We start from the raw sequence: 21827 nt of genomic DNA on the forward strand, positions 1-21827 counted from the left end.
CTCTTTTTGAAACATATCAAACATGATTGTATAAGGAAACTGACAAAATTTCAAAACCAGATATTAGTATGTCGAGGAAGACTTAATTATAAAATGTCCGAAAGTAGGAATTCGGAAAACTCTGCTTGAAAGATTGTATCAAAAAATAACAAATTTCAAAACCAAAATTAGGTATTTTGTGGCAAGAGCTAAGATTTCATCATACATTCTCAGAAAAAAAGGAAACCGGAAAAGATGAGAAATGCTACTCTATATTCAACATATCATGTCAAATTACATCATATGAGACATGCATGAGAAGACAAGAATATTACTTGAATGGTCAAAATGGGATGAGACTCTTTCTTAATTTGTATCGTTTTCTATTTTTATTTTTACCTGCTTTGCGACAAATGTAGAAAGAATCTAGGAGAAAATTGAATTACAGCATGACTTTAATAAATAAAAAAGCATCGAGTATGTTAGCATAAAGTACATTTTTTATCTCTTATTTGTGTGGTTCGTAATAGCTTCTTATTAATTGTGGATATCACATTTTTCTTTTTCAGGAAGAGGAAAAAGTTCAAATGCAATACGAAATGGACTGGATATGATAACGCTCTCAGTCAGACTTACCTACAAAGACCTCCGTATGAACAAATAGTGAAACATTTAACCCAGCAACCGAAAAACCTGGTTATATGAAGATAGCTGCTGATGATTAAATTACAGACGATCCAGAAATTGACGAATCTAAAGAAATAGAAAACATTAAGGAAAATCATGATGATCTTGATGTTAGAAAAAAAAAAACTAAAGACAAAACCTGTTGCATGCATTGTATGTGTAAAACCCATACGGGTTTTAAAAAGAGAAGAAATAAATAGAGGAGATCATTTCACACTCCATGGGCGAACATATGATTACCATGCAATCATAGTAGATGTAAAACCTTCATAGCAGAAAGATCATAAAATAGTCGTAAAATTTGTATATGCACTAAACACGACAGCTGGTGCAATATATATGGTTCCATGCGGCTATTTGGTAACAAAACTATTAAACGAAACGAAACAAATAAATTTAAATAATATTAAAATGATTGTTCATAAATATTTGGACAAAATCAAACTTTCTTTCCCCGAAGAGATCGTCAATAGAGCAGTCACCCTGATTTCCAATACAAATTGGTAAATGATAACCGCGAGCATTTTACAACATGTTGAGTTAAGGAGGGAGTCTTAGCTTGCAAGTTCGAAAGATAAGAATGGTAATGCGACTTTTGGAAATCGAGTATTTCAAGGTTACGGCGACGAAGTTCTTCGAAATAAAATTGAATATGAAAATTGAATGCTCTGTGCACCGTGTTTCGAAAGAAATAAAAATTTATTAAACGTTGCAAAACAACCTATCAAATCAAATGGAAACGTGGAGATCGGTGATATTATAAAATACAAATATTACAGATGTTTGCATTCTGCTGTCCTACTAGAAATTGAATTACATGACAGGTCACTGTAGTGTAAAATAGCTCATAATGCATTGCATGGTTTACATAGAGATAGAAAAATTCGGGAGGAATCATCAAGAATCGTGTTCGTTGGAAGTGTAAAAGATACTGATTTCTCCAAGTATGATTATACTGTTTACGCTCCAGAGGGTGTTGTGGAAAGAGCTAATAGTAGGCCTGGCGAAAAGTGATATGTACATTTTTCAAATGATTCGAATCATTATGCTCATTGGTGTACTCTTAAATAGTACAGAAATTGAAACTTATCGATATAAAAACCAATACTGTTATATGGAATCTTTAGAAAACGTATGCTTATATACGTCTTAACAAAATGTCTTAGTTTTTGTAATTGGTTGCAAATCTGATTGTCAATAAAAAGTCATTCTGAAGCATTGGCGGAAGTTTCAATACTCGACATATAAATGAAAAATTAAAAGACACACAAAAAACTTCGATACTAAACATTGTCATTTAAAAATCTGTAAGTAGTATATTGAAATATTTGCTTTACAATCGTTGTACATGATTTTGTGTGAATTTTTTTATCCATTAAAATGATTTAAATACAAATGTCAATTTATGACACATAATTTTAAAGATATAAGACGTAGACATGATAATACGCACCTCTTTAGTTCAAAACTATGCCAAATCAAATCTCAAACTAAATCTAGTTAAAAAAATAAATGTTTCAGGAAACATCTGGAACGGATATTAGCTAAAGGAAATAGAATAAAAAAAGACTACACAACCCGTTGGAAAACATTAGAGAAAAATACCGCCCGTAAACTTTTCAATGAATTGAAATATCGTTCTCTGAAAGACGCTAGTGATTGGAAGTCCTAAGACATTCTTTTAAATAGTAATTGTAAAAACAAATAACCTAATAATAAACTTAACAACACAAATGACGCACCACATCTTTCCATACATAGCAATTTCACAATTAGGGACTTATCATTTTTTACTCCGGGAGGGGGGTGGGGGGGGGGGGGGGGGGGCTGGTCATTTTGAAATCAAAAATACAAAATTTCTTGATCCACCCCATAATATTTCCCCCTGTGAAAACATTTAAAAAATGTGATCCCCCCTCTATTAAACATGCCAAAATTTAACATGCAAAACACTTATCATTTTATTTCACGAACATATTGAAAATGAAATATTCTCAGTGGATTGAGTCCAAAAACATATTTGAGGGAAAATTGCCTTTGTAATAGGGCTCTTCCATGAATATTAGAAGTGTGCTTTGAGTAGCTTATTCTGACTTTTTTTCTAATTTCCTATATTGGGCTATTAAAGAAAACTTGATCCTAAGTAACTCTGTGAAAATTTACATTAAAAAGTTAACTTTTCGAAACAGTAACAACACATTATTTACTAAGAGGGGTCTATTATATTTCCCTCTCTTGAACGCTGCTTAAACTTAAGGCCTTATTGAAACCTCAATTGAGTCGCTAAACTTTTATATGGATAGTTCATTTCAGCTTGAACAATTCAATTACTCATTTATTGTCACATTTCATTCATAAATGTGTGATAGTAACCTCAAAATTTAGATTTATTAGCCTAAAAAGTACAAATTTTGAGGGAGCGTGAGGTATAGATGGAGTCAAAGGGATCTTGTAATGAAAACAAAAAGATACATAAGGGTTGTTCATCATCTCAGAATCATCTTTTGTATCAATATTCAACTGTTTGTATGCAATTTTTAATCATTTATTGGAGAAGATATTGCTCTACACTATATTCTTTTATGATGCGGCGTGATTTGTATTTTTGGACAAAATTTTTGCACAAATCGCTGCATGCAGATTTCGTTTTAATTTATACTTAATTTCTCTCAAACTATTAAGCTGATTATAACAAAACTTGGCAGTAATGCTTGTCAATTTAGTGATCGAAGTGAGTGAAATATAACGACTGAATAATTCGGATTATGAAGCACCTATGCATATTATATGGGACAAAATGACACAAAATGGCAGCTTCCTACATCACCAAAGTCTTGTGATGTCTTACTTAATTGTATATGAATGGTGTTAAAGATATATTTTCGATTTGACTGTTTTTATAATGTTCTTCTTGACATTTTGTCTCTTGAAGCATATGAACTCCTAATTTCCATGTGCAAAAAATATTGATCCCCCCACTTTGAATTTATAAAAAATTTGAACCCCCCTTTTCCACATACAGAAAAAAACTTGATCCCCCCTGCATTTTGACCAGCCCCTTCCCTCCCAGATAAAAAATGATAAGTCCCTTACATGTTTTTGCTAAATATTTGTAAAAAATCTTTCATATTATAAGCATTGAAATTAGGGCAGGGTTTACATAGATTAACACCATTACAAATTTAATTCCAATTTTTTATTCTATTTTTAGAAATTTACCTGTGACATCACTTTTTGTGGCGTTGATACATTCGTGTGACGCACAGTTCATGGTTGTATTGTGGTTTACTGGGATACTGTCGTATATAAATGGGAGTTGTCCGTTGTTGTTCTGTGGTTTGCATGTTGTAATGTACTGTTATATTATTTGTTTGTGTGTTTCTCTGTCCTGGGCCTTCTTGCGTTTGTTTGTGCTGTGTTCCTGTCGCGTACTGTTGTCATTTTAGCGGTGTTTTAGACATTGACATATGGGCGGGAGGTTTGGCTAACCATGGGGCAAGGTTCGGCCCACCATTTTTTTCTTGGGATGTCCTGTGCCAGGTCGGGAGTGTGGCAGCTGATGTCAAATGGTACGTTTCTGTGTGTGTTGGCGTTTGTTTTTGTGGCAGTTCGGTGTTTCTGTTGTTCCGTTGTTTTCCTCTTGTAGTTGATGTTTTTCCCTCGGTTTTGGTTTGTGACCCGGATTTGTTTTCGCTTGGTCGATTTGTGACTATTGAGCAGCTGTATACTACTGTTGCCTTTATTAATGCATTTTCATTTTAGCTATGGGGATTTTAGATCAATTATCTTCATATTAGTCATTAAAGAAAAATTCGATAAAGACACTGAAAATCGATGGCATTTTCGTTGTTTTCATGTGAAAAGGTACACACGACTTTTATTTTTACAAATTTTAAAACATTATTGTATTTGTCTTAATATATTCCTGTTGCAAACAATGACAAGAACAACATAAAGAAAGTTTTTCCTTTTTTACCTACAAATAGTTCCTTGTTATTGTTTTATTTGCATGTTAAAAAGTTGTCGGTTAAAAAAAAACACTCATATATAACATTGAGCTTATAAGATCAAATTGAAAAAGTTCATTTGAACTTTAAAGGAAGTAACTTTTATTTGAAAACACAATTAAAACTGTAGTGCATTTAAAGATTTAAGATATCCATTTCAGTCTAAAATATGTTGCAGTAAAGTTATGATATGAATTGGTTCATATCATAACATTTGTTGTTTTCTCATAAGTGTGAAGTTTGTATTAATTATGTTTCAATATTATTTATGTGACAATTAAAGACAAAAAAAGAGAGCTTAGGTTTAGTTCTCACTTTTAAACATATACTTTGAATGACTGAAAGTACAACTCAAAATAATGCATTCAACAAAAGTTATTAGTTTAAGACATTATTTGTATAATTTTTACCTGTATATCAATGATAGCAATTTGAAAGAATTAGGCTTGCAGAGTTTTGATAAGTAATACAATAAATGAATCTAATAAATAAAGATTAGATTTCATTAATACCTGATTCAGTCCAGAATGTGGCGGCAATGCTTAATCGACCTTTTCATAGAAAAATTAATACTGTCAGTTTTGAAAAAAAAGTTTCTATTTAATGTTCTCTTAGCATTGTAAAAAATATCCTTATATGAACAATAATACAGACCTCAAACAGATGTTGGTATATCCCATTTTATGCATTTGAAGGGATATTAGTTACGAATTAGATAAAATATATAAAATATAATTTTGTTTTTGTTTCAACCATTCATAAAAACAGAATATAGAAATAATATTTAGCTATTAGCAGACAATTTGGTTCAATTTCGTTAAAATAAGCTAAAAGAAACTACAAATTGCTTGCACCGCTAGTGGAGATGGGGGTACGAAGGTGTTCAGCATGTGGTCATAAAGAATGTCTACATTGAAAAGTGAAACAAGGGAGACGCCAGAAATAATAATTTTTTTGACTGATCCAGCCCGCAAAATGATATTCTTATATAAATAAAACGATAATATACATATACTTTTAATCTTTAACATGAAATCAAACAGACGTAGAAAAATCGTCATTATACGATTGCACGTGCTTGACCGTCTAATTATATTTTTTGTTATGCTTGTAGAATAGCGAAATAAAATATGCGAAGTTATATGTTATACGACTATTAGAAAGTTTTCTCTAAAGCTTCTGGCATGGCAACAGATGAAGAAAATGAACAGTTTGTCCTCAAGAAATCCTCCAAACATACCCAACCCCCATCAGGAGATCGGTTTCCCATCACAAAAACTTTCAAAGAGAAATATAATCTTATTGCAATCTTCTTCCACTTGATTGTAACATTTTTATTACTCAGACACTGAAAAAAAATCTACATAAAAATAAAAAGATTACAATGACAAAATCTCTTTTCGTTTAGTTTAGTTCTTCTTAAAAAGTATTTGTATGGCGACTTATTCAAAAGAATAAAAGAACAAGTTGGTAAGAAAAGACGCACAGTTGGATCCCATGGGAATGCCAAATGTTGAATAACACATTCAGCAAATGTATCAAAACGAGTTGTCAATAAAGAATAGGGCATCTGGCAATTGATGATTTCAGTTTCAAAGAACTTCCTGTTTGAGTGTGGGATTTAAAAAAAAAATTCAGCCCCTTCCTTAAACACGATACTTGCATATATGAATATCTTCTGATTCTTTTATATGATAAAGATGGACTTATCCTTTCAATCTTTTTAATGCTTAGAAGAATGTATAATTGTTATAAGGGTATATGCTTAGAAAAATGTATAATTGTATTAAAAGTAGAGTAGTAAAATGTTGAAAACCATCCTATACTTCTAACTGCTAAATTGTACATTTCGACTTTCTCTCTTTATCTTTCCTATATATATATATATAGGTAGTGATTAGTTTCATAGAATTAATGTGGGTCTAGATGGGATTTACAGAAAAGATAATGATGTATCAAATATACCGAAAAATTTACCAAAAAATAAAGAATAGAGAAAATAAGGGCAAAACATTTAAAAGTAGAGAAAAATGTGATGAATAGAAAATAATGCGCAAAAAATATTAAGAATAGAGAAAAATGACCTAAAAAGTAAAGATTAATTAAATGAAGGACCCATCCACACCTTCATAAATAGACGCTACGTCACCGATGCAGAAACAATAAAGACAGTTAAACAATCAAAGGACACTTTAAGATATATGTAAGATAAGTTGGCAGGAAATTATGTAGAAAAAAAGGCATACAATTTCGGAGGCCTGCATAACAAGATCTATAATAAAAAACAAAATGGCAAAAAGGAAGAAAGAAGAAGCATCACACATTTAGTAAGAAGTTATCTCAAGACACAATAGGCCATAACTACTGTAGAAATAGAAGAGCGTACATCTCAAGCTCAAGGAAACTTTTTTTACAGCATCATTTGTATTGCTGTTCTTCATCACAAAGTTGCAGTAAGCACAGCTGTTTGTTTAAAAACACGTCCACCAGACATATCAAATATGTTAATAAAAGATCAGAAATATTGTTGTTGTCTATTATAAAAATTCTTGTTCCCGTGTGAGTTTTTTTTTTTTTTTCTTTTTTTATTACAAAGTATAAGTCCCTTCCTTTAACAATATACTTGCACTTACATTGGTAAAAAAAGTTTGACTAATCATTTTAATCTATTCTTTAAGTTTAGAATGTGAATAATTATGTAAAGGGTTGGGAAATTAAACCTAAACTACGAAATACAATTTTCTATTGAGAAAAGACATTGTCTTCACATAATTTTATTTATACTGTCAAAACAATTTCCAAATGAAAGTTATGCTTTGAAAGATGAATGCTCTATTTTATTATCATCGACTTGAATATGTTAGCCTTTATACTTTTTAACATTGGTGTGTGGTATTTACTCAATGCATTTTTCTAAAATGCCATATCACACATACCAAAAAAACTTCATGAAAGGTATTGGTCTTTTAAACGTAAAATTTAATTAATTAAAACATTGAACAAATACGAACATGAAAAAAATTCACCTGCTTAGGCTAAGATTTGAATCTCAATGAAAAGCGAAAGTCAATTTATACCCTGCATTCACTTTTAATAATCATTATGTTTTAGTAATTTCAAAACATATGTTATTTTAAGACATTTAAAATCTTTTCTTTTCAAAGAAAGCAATACCGTAAAAAGAACTTGGGAACCATGTTTGTGTTTTACCTCAAAATAGATTAATGATAATGATCATGCTGATATTGATAAATTGTGCAAAAAAAAAAACATCAGAACACTCACACCATATATATATCAAGAGAGGTATAAATTTAAGTGCGACCAGGACAACTGAACGTCTAATACGATACTTTGGACAGACTTTAATACTAGGGGTTTACTAGGGAGAGGTTTAGTTAGCTACATAACCTGGTTTAATCCACCGTTTTCTACATAAGGAAATGCCTGTACCAAGTCAGGAATATGACAGTTGTTTTCAATTCGTTTGGTGTGTTTGAGATTTTGAATTTGCCATTTGATAAAAAACTTTCCGTTTTGAATTTTCCTTTGAGTTTGGTATTTTTGCTATGCTACTTTTTACTAGCTTATGGCCTATACCAAACTGTTATTTACAGATCATTAGGAAAACAATAAATGTATAATATCAACAAAAATATATATAACTGCACTTTTTTTCACCTGTTAAGCACATATTTAAAAATATTTTAAATATATGACAATTTACCTGGGTAACTGACGTAATTCAAGTTGAGACATGTACCAGTAGACACGAAGATTATTTAAGTGTGCTACAGTTTGAAAAAATGTGGTAAGATTCAATTTTCTGTATTGGTTTTCCTTTCTAGTTGGTTTGTTTGTCTGCTTTGTAACTGCTGTATAAAAAAGCATCGAGCATCTTATCAAAAAGATATAGATCCAATAATTCGGACGCGGTCAGAAAGAACATTCAAGAAAGTAGTACACATTTTAAACAAAATAGTTCCTACGCATAGCTGTAACTTTGTCAATAAGTAAAGTATTTGGGTAATTTTAGTATTAAATTAAATCTTAAGGACTTGGGATCACTGTAGAACCCTTGTTGGAAGTTTCTTTAGAATAATAAAAAAATATATGAAATTACAATAGGAGGGCACATTTGTTGTTCAGGACAGAAGCACCTGTTTTTGTACTACCAAACTTCCGGGAACAATTGCGCTCTAATATGCATTTGAAGGTATGTTGAATTTTCAGCACAAGTCAGGATAAGGTATAGTTTTGACATGAAATGCCTACCTATTTTATTTGTATTTAAGACAAGGTAACCGTTAATGCTTGAAACTGCAGAATTGACGAAAGAAAGCAATGGACTATGAATTAGTGGTTTTATTCCTAAAGTCCATTTAATCACGTAATTAGAGATCGAGGTTATTGCATTTTTCTTTTTCAGGAAGAGTAAAAAGGACAAGTTCAAAAGAAAATGGACTGGGAATGATTATGCAATCAGACACAGTAACCAACAACGATCTCCATCTGAAGGAACGGTCAAAGTTTTAACAATGCAATCACGTAACGTATCAGAAAAACCTTCTAATTTTATGAAGAAACCTGAAGAGGATGCAATTACAGAATATCCCGAAATTGACGATTCTAACAAAATAGAAAACATTACAGACAACTACGATGATCTTGTTGGTAGAAAAAAACAAGAGGCGAAACCTGTGGCATGCCTTGAATGTGTAAAGCCGATTCAGATTTTCACAAGAGAAGAAATAAAAATAGGGGATCACATCAAATTCTATGGACGAATATATGATCACCATGCAATAGTTGTGGATGTAAAAGCTTCAAATGAAAAAGATCATAAAGCAGTCGTAGAATTGGTGCATGCATCAAACACGACATCTGGTGCAATATATAATTGTATGCGACCCTTTGGTAACAAAGCAAAACTGTTAAGAGAAACGAAACGAATAAATTTTAAAAAGATGAAAGTCATGGTGTATAAATATTCGGATACAATTGAACATTTTTCGCCCAAAGAGATTGTCAGTAGAGCAGTCACAACGAAATCAAATCCTAATTTCAAATACAACTTGCTGAATAATAACTGCGAGCATTTTACAACATGGTGCGTTACAGGAGAGAGTCTTAGCTTACAAATTCGAAAGATACGAATGGTAAAGCGACTTTTTGCAAATCAAGGATTTCAAGGTATCGGCGACGAAGTTCTTCGAAATAAAATCGAATGTGAAAAAGGAATGCTTTGTGCACCGTGTTTCGAGAGAAATCGAAAATTATTAAGTGTCGCAAAACAACCGATCAAATCAAAAGGGGACGTAACGATTGGTGATATAATTACATACACCTATTACAGATGTTGGCATTCTGCTGTTGTACTTGAAATCGAATCACATGACAGGTCACTACAGTGTAAAATAGCTCATTATGCATTTCGTGGTTTACATAGAGATAGAAAAATTCGGGAGGAAACATTAAGAATTCCGTTCGATGGAAGTGTAAAAGTAACTGACTTCTCCAAGACTGATTATACTGTCTACGATCCAGAGGAGGTGGTGGAAAGGGCTCGAAGTAAGCTCGGCGAAAAGCGTTATGATCATTTTTCAAATGATTCAAGTCATTTTGCTCGATGGTGTAAACTTCAACTGTACAGAAAGTGATATTCATTGCCATAGAAAATAACAATACTATCGGATGGAAGCTTTCGAAAACGTATGCCTTATTTTGTCTTAACACATTTCGGTGACGTCAGTCTATTGTTCTAACAGTAGATTTTTTTTCAAGAATCCATTGTCAACCGACATTAACTTTTATTCTAACTGTTTAACTTCAAATTATTAACTGTTTAACTTCAAATTATTAACTGTTTAACTTTAACTTATTAACTGTTTACCTCCCAAAAAAGGACAACACATTTGTGGTTCGAACTTGCGAGCATTTTCTTCAATAATCACAATAGTCTTTGGTCCGTGCACTCGACTACGATCGCTGATATATAATTACTAATACTTTATATTCTTAAAGTACTTTATATGACTTAATGGACTATTGTCCATGCATATGCACACAAATTATGTAGCTGCTGTTTAATTGACACTGAACGTCTTTCGCTTTTACCACTATGTATAATGACTACTAGTTTTTTTTTAATTTTATTGTTTTCATTTTTGATGGCATTTTATTGGGGTGGTTTTGGTACCCTAACCCATGGAATATAATGTTCAACATTCGACATTTCTGTATCTAACATCAATACAACAGAATTTAACTATGAAAATAAAGCAATACAAACATTAAGAACAACAAAACATATACAACGAGAAGAAACAAAGAAATATAATCATTCCAGATACAAGGTTCGAACTCCATATCATATATAATTATCGTTCTAACTTTCGTAAACAACGACTGTACGATCACAGCTATCGGCGATTGGTTTTAAAAAAATATACATCGGAGACTAAAGCACAATTGATTTTTCAGGTTACAATAATTAGTTTTGGTTATATAATAGCCAACAATTGCCTTAATCTTGGTTAAACAACATGTCTAACAGCTATGATTGAATATACTCTCGGAACAATTGCAGAATCAACCGGTAACAGATGTATAAAAGTTTACGTTATATTTAACTTTTGTTAACTTGTCGGAAGCCTAAATATAGATGTGAATCGAGTGGAAACAATCATTTCTAACTATTGAAAAATAAAATAGAGAAAATATGAAATTATTTTAGTGGAATTCCTTTGATTTATTGTTTAAACGTAAAATAGACAGTCGTTATACCAGAAGTTGGTAACGCTTCGTCGCGCGTTGATTATCATTTACGAATCCAATACTTCTTATGAATTCTTTAATGTTTAATAACACATGTTCTCTTTTTAGTCCATTTATATGTTTCGGAGTTAAGTATGACGTCCATTTTCACTGAACTAGTACATTTTTTTGTTTAGGGGCCAGCTGAATCCAGCATCCGGGTGCGGAATTTTCTCTCTGTGTTGAAGACCCATTGGTGGCCCTGGGCTGTTTTCTGCTCTTTGGTCGGGTTGTGGTCTCTTTGACACATTCCCCATTTCCATTCTCAATTTTATTCCTTTGTAATTGGTTGCATATCTGATTGTCAACCTAAATATTTGGCAAAAGAACTTGAAAATGGTTATAAAAAAGACACACAAAAGACTTCGATACTACAAACTGGACTTTAAAATCTGTCAGAAATATATTTGAAGCATCGCTTTACAATTCAATGTAGCTGATTTTGTGTGAATATTAAATCCATTCGAATGATTTTAATACAAATGTCAATTTATGACACATGATTTTAAAGGTATAAACTATATAGACATGTACTACTTTACTTAAAAACTATGTTCTGCTTATCAAATATCAAACTTAATCAAATTTGAGATCAAAGATAAATGCTGTAGTATATTAGAGAACATTTAACTGCAGGAAAACATTAAAGAATATTTAACACCCGTCAAACTGCAACTTTTGAATGATTTGTACTAACGTTCTCTTAAAGGACGCTAGTGATTAAAAAATCTCGAGAAAACGTTCTTTTAATTAGTATTGATAGAGACAAATACCTTTATAATAATTTACTGTTTTCTCAAACAAATACTAACTGAGAGATAAATAGGCTATACTTGTTAAGTGAAAATAAGTTTAAATGCTGATATACGACCAATTTTAAAGAAAAGGATGTCAATTTCAATTCAATCAATACTGGCTGTATATGTCAGACGAACTCACCAAGACTCCGTATATTAACGTAGACAAAATAAGGGAAAACTACAAACAAATTCAATGACATGCAGCAAATATTAGCACATTATTTAATGCAAACCGGTAAAGATTACCATTCATCTATGTGAAATAATGCAAACGACCTAAATTAATGATTATTCAAAAATATTTAAAAAAAAACAACAGATAATCATGTTTGTAAATATATTTCCTTTTTAGATTTAAATCTGGAAAAATATATTATCAAAAAAAATTATTCAACTATGTAGAAAATGTGTGTGACAAAAATTAGTAAACCGAGTTGTTAAAAATTGGTAGTGGTTAGTGTATAATGCTTGTGACTTTTAGGAACACCTTGAAAAATCAAAATATTAGATTTTGTATTGCTGTACACCGGTTTGTGTCAATCATTTGTAGTTTTCAAGTTAATACTTCGATTAAAATACTATCATGAGAACTTTAATTTTACACATAGCATTAACATTTTGTTGCATTTTGTATACTATCTTGAAAAAAAAATGTAGATAGTAAGAATGGTCAGATATTAAAGATAGATACAAATGTCAAATGGCTGAAACCATTAATCGACTCCATATCAGTGTAAAAGAGGGACGAAAGATACCAGAATTGTTCTAAAACGACGATTTTGACAAAGTTTAGAACGTTTGCCTATTACTTTAAAAAATATAAATAAAAGACTGGAAACATAAAACAAAATGTTCACTGGGGTCTGAGGTGGGTTTCGTTTCTGAATTTTTTATTTCAATTTTCTCTGTTCATTAAAAATGAATATTTTTGTAAACGTATATGTTCGTGTTTTTAATATGAACTAAGATCTACTACCATCAAAGTTTAATTTTTGATGCAGAAAGCGCAGAATACATAATACATGTAAGCATTTATTTATGATAACATCATCGTATTGCTGGACTTTTTGATTGACAACATATTCCCAAAGAATCTTCTCAAAGACAAAAAGGAAAAGCATCTTGCCAATTCTTTACTTTCACTTTCAGATATATTGATGATGTCCTGTCACTCAATAACCTACATTTCAATGAGTGTTTACATCTTATATATCATAGTGAATTTGAGATTAGAATACTACCTAAGGAAGAAGGTCTATTTCATATCTTGATATTTTCCTCCATATTGACATATGGAGGACTTAGAACTAAAATCTATGACAAATGTGATGATTTCAATTTACCAATTGTCAACTTCCCAATTCTCAGAAGTAACATACCCTGGGCTTCATCGTATGGCGTTTACATATCTCAGTTGATACGTTTCACTCTGGCGTGTTCATGCAATACGGACTTTGTTAACAGGTGTGGTTTTTACACATGAACTGTTCCAGCTGAGTTATAAATAAGAACGACTGAAATCGACACTTTATTAGTTTAAGGTCACCATCACGAACTGGTTGACCAATACGATGTGTCGGTGTCTCAACTCGCAAGCGACATGTTCTTAGATCTTCAGATACCAGTATTATCGTCTGATCTGTAATTTTACCGACTATGTCCTATTCTAGATTGTGCTATTTTGACTCAGAGTTGCCGGTGATACATGCATAGCAGGAGACCCCCCATCATGTCCACGCACCCGGTATCCCGATTCTCGCGATTTTCTCAGTTTTGGTTTTTACCATGATTTGTCTCTTCGTAAGCGATTTACGAAATTTGGATTTCGGTAAACTACTGTCCCCTTAATTTATGATAGTCACCAGACTTGAATTATTTAGTGATAGGACATCGTTTATGTAGGTTTCGCCGCAATATAGCCTTTCTGTGCTGATGCGGCGTAAAACGTATGAATAAATGAGGAAGTCGGCAAGTAGGGAAGCACAATTGATTACCATAGAAATACCGATGGTTTATTTAAAAGCACGTCTTCCAAACGTTACAGATATGTTATCATTAAAACAAGATATAAAGATATTTGTATCTACGTTGACTGTTCTCTCTCATGAAATAAAGTAGGTTTGATTCTTTTAATATATATATAAGTGTAGAAAAGGGAATACTAGTGTAAAGGGCAGAGAATTCAAATAGTTTTTAAACTATTGCAAGAGGAAAGAGATTTAGACTATATGTGCTCCAATCTCCACCAATCTATCTTCAAAATGCCTCTTGGAAAGAAAAAGAACCTAAACAGAAATTGATGTATAGAAATTGGAGCAAAATGTTGGTTGTCAAATGAAATCTTTTGAACCACATGTCCCACCTCCACCAAAAATAGATTGAAAACTACCTTTGTAAAGAATAAGACGCTACTTGATTTTGGACCGGAAGGGCAAGGTCAATCTCAGTGCCTATGAATAAAAACATTATGGGAAAAGTTTCATTATAAGCATTATCTATTGAGCCATAAATCAATATCAGCAATTACCTTCTTTTAACATGAATTTTCAGCAGACTTTACTATGTGCATTAAGATATAAAAAAAAAAGTTCTCAACACAATACAATTGTTGGTTCAACAAATAAAAAATAGTATTATGCACCTTTGATGCTTCTGTAATTTGTTATTATAAGTGGGAGTATTGTGAATTTAATTGTGTTTTAATGCACTACAAATGTGGATGCAGCATTAATTTTTAAATTTACCTGTCTGACCTCATGCACGGCCCTTAATGTGAAATTTGGTATTTGTCTCAAAACCCATTATGCTATATTTTACCACTGCAGTCCAGCACATGCTCTGATATGTTAGACTCGTTTGTGACTGTAAATGAAATATTATATTGTAATTTCCAAATTTTAAGTTTTATTCTTACTGTTTAACTTCAAATTATTAACTGTTTAACTTCTTCGATCTTAGAACATTAAGCTTACTGTGATGTGTGTGTGCAATACGGATTAAGTAAACTTTGAAAATCAAAAATTTATTGAGTTTTTTTAATAGTAAATTGTTACTAACAAAAACCTCTAATACCAGTTTTTATTATGGGATGCTCGTTCATTCAGGTTTTTCAAATAGATAAAACATGGTGTTTATTTCTGAATTTACAGTATATTCTAAACTACATTTATTACTATTGGTATATGTATTTAAAACTTCATTTACTTGAATATCCAATCAGTACCGCTAATACAAAAAAGTACAGCAATACTTCATTATTTTGTTACAAATGAAAATTTGATAGGATGAATACATATAAATGCTAAGTAATTCCTCCTGCAATAAAAGCTGGTCGCCATGATAGAGCCAAGAGAACTGAAAGTGGCATGAAAAACAATCAATCAGTCAATCAATCAATTGAATGACGGTTTTTACAAATTTATTGTATTTTTTGTTTTTTGCAGAAGCTGTAGAAAGAAACTATAACTAGCATAAAAGATCTGCCCTTAAATGACATTTTTTGTTTGGAAACTAAAGTAGATAGAGAGAAACTGTAAATAACAAAAATGATCACCAAAATAAGATCTACAAATAAGTGAACAGGTGCAACATCTCCATTATACTTTTTTAGGTTTATTGCCCTTGAAGGATGATTTTTCAATTTTATTTGCTAGAAACTATGGGTACTGTAATTATTATATTGGATCAATTCCAAGTTATAATGCCAGGTGAGCGATACCTGCTCCCTGGAGCCTGTGGTTTCATTTCAAAGGCTAATCAAGTAAACACACATCGGAATGTAGATGACAATATGTACAAGATATTTAAAGAAGAAGGACAATTCTAATAATGTAAAGAAATACTAATATGCTATTTCTATCTATGGTTTTGTTGGATAAATAAAATACATATTTTACCCTCCGTCGGTTTTCTTTTGAACTAGTTTTCCCAGTGTATTAATCGCGATTTAACTTCCGCCTTTTATTTGTACACACCATCCCATGATCAAAACACATACAATGCAACACGTCTTCCATTGTTTAATGTTCACGGTATATAACATGTTAAAAGTCACAGAAGTTAAACCCCAGCGGATGTAGTACTTGGAAAAATAAAATAAAAAGGAGCATTTATGTCAGAAAGACTTGTATGTCAACCTCAGTATTAGACCATTACTATACAACCGATTTTTGTCGACTATTCAGCTTTAGGTTGATAGGATTTATTCAAAAATGAAAATTGTGATATTAAATCTATCATTATTCCCATTGCTCTAATTCTGAAAACTGGGCAATATATATTTATACACATAATATAAAATGTATATCTTTATTAGTGTGATTGGAGTAATGGGGCATTCATAATTTATTTATTTCTCTACCCTTAGAGACTATGCTCCAAGGGTAATACCAAAAATATCGACACCAACATTTGTATTCTCATGTGTAATACTAGCTGTGATTTAAGTTTCTAGACAATATCCAAACTAAAAATTTCGGAATTTTGATATTTTTTCTAAGGGCAAATTCATAAGGGAAGACGACGACCGATAAACTGCAATGCATTTGTGACTATCTCCCGATTCATTGAGCGCGGGGATTGTGAAAACTGATTTGTAATATAATGTTATCATTTTCCTTAAAAAAAAATAAAAAGAAGCAAAAAATGAGTATAGCAGGCTTTAGGGGTATTCAGTGAAATTTGTGAAAAATTTTCAAACGGGAACACACAAATTTTTCGCAAATGTATAAAGTTAAAGAAAATAATATCGCGAAAAACAGAATGAACTGCAGAAAAGATTAAAATTGCTTAAATTAAGACTTTCAAGCAAATTAAAACGGACTTTATTCGGACATAAACATTTCATTCGTATAAATCAAGACCCGCAATTATGTGTGCAACAGTACAACAATCGCGACATGATAATCTGTAATATCTTATAGAACTTTTTTAAAATAAAAAAAATTTTCAACGAGTAATATTTTTTGTTAAAATATTTTACTTTCGTATTTGTCCTTGAAAAAAATGCATTTTAGATCAGTGTCTGGTGGTTTATAGTCCAGTCAATATATGCAGAAAAGGTTTAAACATCAATAAAGTTGCAACAGAAACTAATTAAGTGCTTTTGTGTCCAGGATGTTAACATATTTGATATAATTACGGTTTGCCAAGTCAAAAGTGGTTGAAATTGAGTTTAGGTTAAAATCATCCTTTTTGATATTTAAAAAAAATCAATGAAAACTGGGAAATTCTAATATTAATGTAATTATTGGAGCAACACCTTTAATACAATATAAGTATATTTGAAACATCTCAAATTGTATAAAGAAACTGACAAATTTCACGACCAGATATTAGTATGTCGAGGAAGATTTTATCATACAATCTCCGAAAATAGAAAACCGGAAAACTCTACTTGGATTGGATAGGAAACTGACAAATTTCAACACCAGAAATTAGTATTTTGCGGCAAAAGCTAAGATTTCATCAAAAATTCTCCGAAAAAAGGAAATCAGAAAAGTTGTCAGCATATCATATCATATCATATGAGACATGTACGAAAAGATAAAGAAGATTATTTAAGTGTTCAAAATGGGGTAAGGCTCATCTTCCTTTAATTGTATCGTTCTCTATTTTGTTTTTTTTTTTGTTATTTTGTTTTTTTTTTGCCTGCTTTGCGACCACTGTTGAAAGAATCTAGGAGAAAATTGATTTACATGCCTTTAATAAAACTGCATCGAGTATGTAAGCATAAAGTACATTTTATCGCTTATATGTGTGGTTCGTAAAAGCATCTAATTAATTGAGGTTATAACATTAGTTTTTCAGGAAGAGGAAAAAATAAACATATTGCTAGATGATTATTTTTTTATCGTGTTGATCCACATCTTATTGTTAGTAAATATATTGACAGTTTTAGTAAAAATCTGTTGCGTGAAATGTACACTTACAGCCTGCAGGTCTTCGATCTTAGAACATTAAGCTTACTGTGATTTGTGTGTGCAATACGGATTATGTAAACTTTAATCGTTCAGTTTTTATCTTATTTAATGCTGTTATGTCTTTCATGAAAGGTGACTTATTTTAAAGGGAAACAATTTTTAACTCTGATTTTGTCTTATGTATATTTTATTTTATTGTTACATTATTCATTGTATATGCTCTTAGCCGCTTAAGTGGGTACCCTACCTGCCAGTGCAGCCGTTATAAGGGACAGTTTCTTAATAAATATATATATATATATATAAAACATATACATGATATCACGCACTATTTTTACTTCAAACTTGTGTTCTTAACCAATCTCAAAGTTAATCAAATTTAAGATTGGAGATAAATGCTGCAGTAACAATCTGGAACATGAAATAAGTTAAAAGAAATAGAACGAAAAAGATGACACATACCGTAAGAAACATTAGAGAATATTTACCGCCCTTCCTACTGTAACTTTGCGTTCTCTTCAACTACGCTAATGATAGGAAGTTCGCAAAAAATAAACGTTCTTTCAAAACTATTGACTATAGAATAATTTACTTTTTCCTCGAACAATAACTAACGAACAGATAAACATGCTGTAAGAGTTTAGTGATAAATAAGTTTCAATGGTGATATTGGAACAAATTTTAAAGTACGGATGCCAATTTCATTCATTTTGTACTGGCTGAAAACGTCAACGGAACACACCAAGACTATATATACTAACGTAGCTACCCAATAAAAGCTAAAGAAAAACTACCAAAAAAATCGAATGATATGCAGCAAAGAAGAACACATTTGAAAATAAATCAAGACTCAGACTTATAATTTGATGTAAAGATTACAGTTCAAATAAAGATATATACTTAAACCTTTTTTGCTGGCGTCTTTTTCAAATTTATTTATATATAAATAAGAAGATGTGGTATGAGTGCCAATGCGACAACTCTTCATCCAAGTCACAATGTGTAAAAAGTAATCAATTATAGTTCAAAGTATGGTATATGCTTGTTTTGATTGTTTTAAGTCAGTTGTGTTGTATATCTATGATGCATACTTACACAATTTTGAATGTTGGATCCCAATTATTATCACGTAAACCAATTATGTCTGTTTGGGTTGCTCACACAATTTTCTGAATATGACGAAACTATAAACAACTGTCATACAACTGGAAGGTTTGGCAAGCTTTAAAACCAGGTTTAACCCACCATTTTCTTCGGATAATGCCGGTACTAAGTCAGGAATATGACAGTTGTTTTCCATTTGTTCAGTTGGATGATATATTCGAGCATTTGGTTATGTCAGGTTTTATGGACTCCACTTGTGGTAATTTTTCTTTGGAATTCGGTATTTTTGTTAATTCTTTTTTTCGTATATGTGTAATAATAAAAACGACCTAAATTAAAGATTATTCCAAAATATTAGAATCTTAAAACAGATAAGAATGTCACAAAAATACAAATGTATTCCCATTTTAGATTTGAATGATAATGATGATGATGATGATGATGAAGATGATCATGATCATGATGATGATGATGATGATACTATAAAAAAAAAATTCAAGCTTATAGTAAAGTTCGTACAAACAAATCAAAATGTGATGAGAAAATCAGTTCAAGATTATTTCCTTTAGTTTATGATAAAACTGGGTTTCATCTCTCTCATCGAATCAGTTACAAGAATACGTAGCCGGTGCATCCAAAATCTGTCTCTCTCTTTGTTTTCTACCTTGTGTGTTCCAATTTTGTTTAGCCTCTATTATTTGAAAGGTGATATTTTGAAAAGAATGCTTTGTTCTTTAATAAGAGGTGTTTCGCGATTAGCCAGTTTCTTCCTTTGGTATAAAATGACCGATAATCAAATAATATGAATGCCAAATGTCTCCTACAATATCGATCTAACTAAGTTAATTTTAGTGTCATTCATTTAAGTTCATCTATCTTAAAGGTCAAAATGCGATTTTGTCATCGCAAATCGTCGTCGGTCCTAACATTTTCATCTAATGATCTTATCGAAAAATGCTATACCAATTCAAACCAGACTTCCCATAGCTGATCATTAGGAAATCTAGATAAAAGTCTATAAGTCATACTAAGTTTTATCTACCAAAATAGTAGAGTTTGTGTTGCTTATAACTTTTGCTCATTAATCTCTATTCTGTAAATATCATCCACATACTCAAACAAGATCTACAAAAATGCCAATATTACTTAATGATAACTTGACCCGTATAAGAGTTGTTGCTCTTAAAGAACGATGTTTAGCATTTTTGCCTATTACTTATAAAACTATTAAAAAATAGACAAAAGCTTCAAACACCAAAACAGATCGGCAATACAAAGACAACAAAATGTCATACAAGTGGGAGGTTTCGCTAGCTATCAAACCAGGTTTAACAAACCGTCTTCGTCGGAAAGTGCCTATACCAAGTCAGGAATATGATAGTTGTTTTCCATTCATTAGTCTACATTTGATTTTGTCAGTTTTTATGGACTTCCTATTTTTTGAATTTACCTTGGAGTTTTGGCAGCAACGTCCTTATGCCAGCAATATGTTGCCACAATATACTGACGCGAGTGAAATGATTTTTTAGGTGAGATTTTTCTTCAATCTTATGAAAAAGCTTCTTGTAAATGACAATTTTGAACAATGAACAACTTTATGGCGTCAACTGTAACATTTCTGCAACAAATAGGTCATATTTAGAATTTGGCATACCGTATAGACAGATAACACTATAGATGAAGATTACACGTTTATCTCAAGATGTCACCACATTTCTTATCATTCATATAGGTTATATTTTTAGATTTATTTATCAATGAAATAACCAGAATGTTAAAAGGATTGAATATTGAATATTTTTTAATTTCATGGGTTTTCATCAGACATCCTCCTTTACCACAGTTGAAATTTTAATCTTTTGATATTTAATTCTTCCATCCAACACGTTGTAAAAATGGACTATCGTAGGTCAGGAATTGCAATGTTTTATTTTAAATTCAAATATTGCATGTAACTGCTGTTGTTCTTTCGATACATACATAGTATTGTTATATTGTTAAATAGATTGGACAATAAGTTGAAGAGAAACTCACAAAGTAATGGTAAAAACGAAAGACGACGAAAAAACAAACAACCCTACAAAACACTACACAGATATCTAAAGAAATGAGCAACTCATTCAGTATTGTTACAATTGAGAAACAGGAGACGGGATTGTGGTTACGACAATTGGAACAAATCCATTGTCATCTGTGAAACTGATAGTCCATAACGGTCAACCAACTCGTGATGGCGTCTGTAAGACTTTCGAAGGGATGACTTTAACTTTAACAATTGGAATCGTTGGTTCAAAAAAAAAGTAAGGATCAACCATCTATCAAGGAAATCATGATAGGAAACTCAGGTCATGAATACCGTATCAACTGTGATATATAAACTCTATATGCGGCCGCTGCTGATCCTGAAAACACTACATTTTACTGTCTGTTCTGGTAATATAGCATCAGCCAATTAAATTCCTGCCTCCAAATGTTGATAGTGTATGTCAAAACGACAAAACCAAGGAAACCCC

General features: G+C 31.5%; 1 protein-coding gene across 2 annotated transcripts; it reads left to right on the top strand.

Moving 5' to 3' along the window:
* Window positions 1–8406: 8406 nt before the first annotated feature.
* LOC127726368 (uncharacterized) lies at window positions 8407–10821 on the top strand. Of its 2 annotated transcripts, none has more exons than XM_052233733.1 (2): window positions 8407–8484; window positions 9103–10821. In XM_052233733.1, the coding sequence occupies exons 1-2, from the start codon at window positions 8480–8482 to the stop codon at window positions 10331–10333; spliced, it is 1236 nt and encodes a 411-aa protein (XP_052089693.1). In that variant the 5' UTR covers window positions 8407–8479; the 3' UTR covers window positions 10334–10821. The 2 variants fall into 2 exon arrangements, with proteins under 2 accessions (XP_052089693.1, XP_052089703.1); XM_052233743.1 differs by having other exon boundaries at window positions 9107–10821.
* Window positions 10822–21827: the final 11006 nt, after the last annotated feature.

The sequence above is a fragment of the Mytilus californianus genome, unplaced genomic scaffold (assembly GCF_021869535.1).
Source record: "Mytilus californianus isolate M0D057914Y unplaced genomic scaffold, xbMytCali1.0.p SCAF_1, whole genome shotgun sequence".
In the NCBI taxonomy this organism is placed as follows: Eukaryota; Metazoa; Mollusca; class Bivalvia; order Mytilida; family Mytilidae; genus Mytilus; species Mytilus californianus.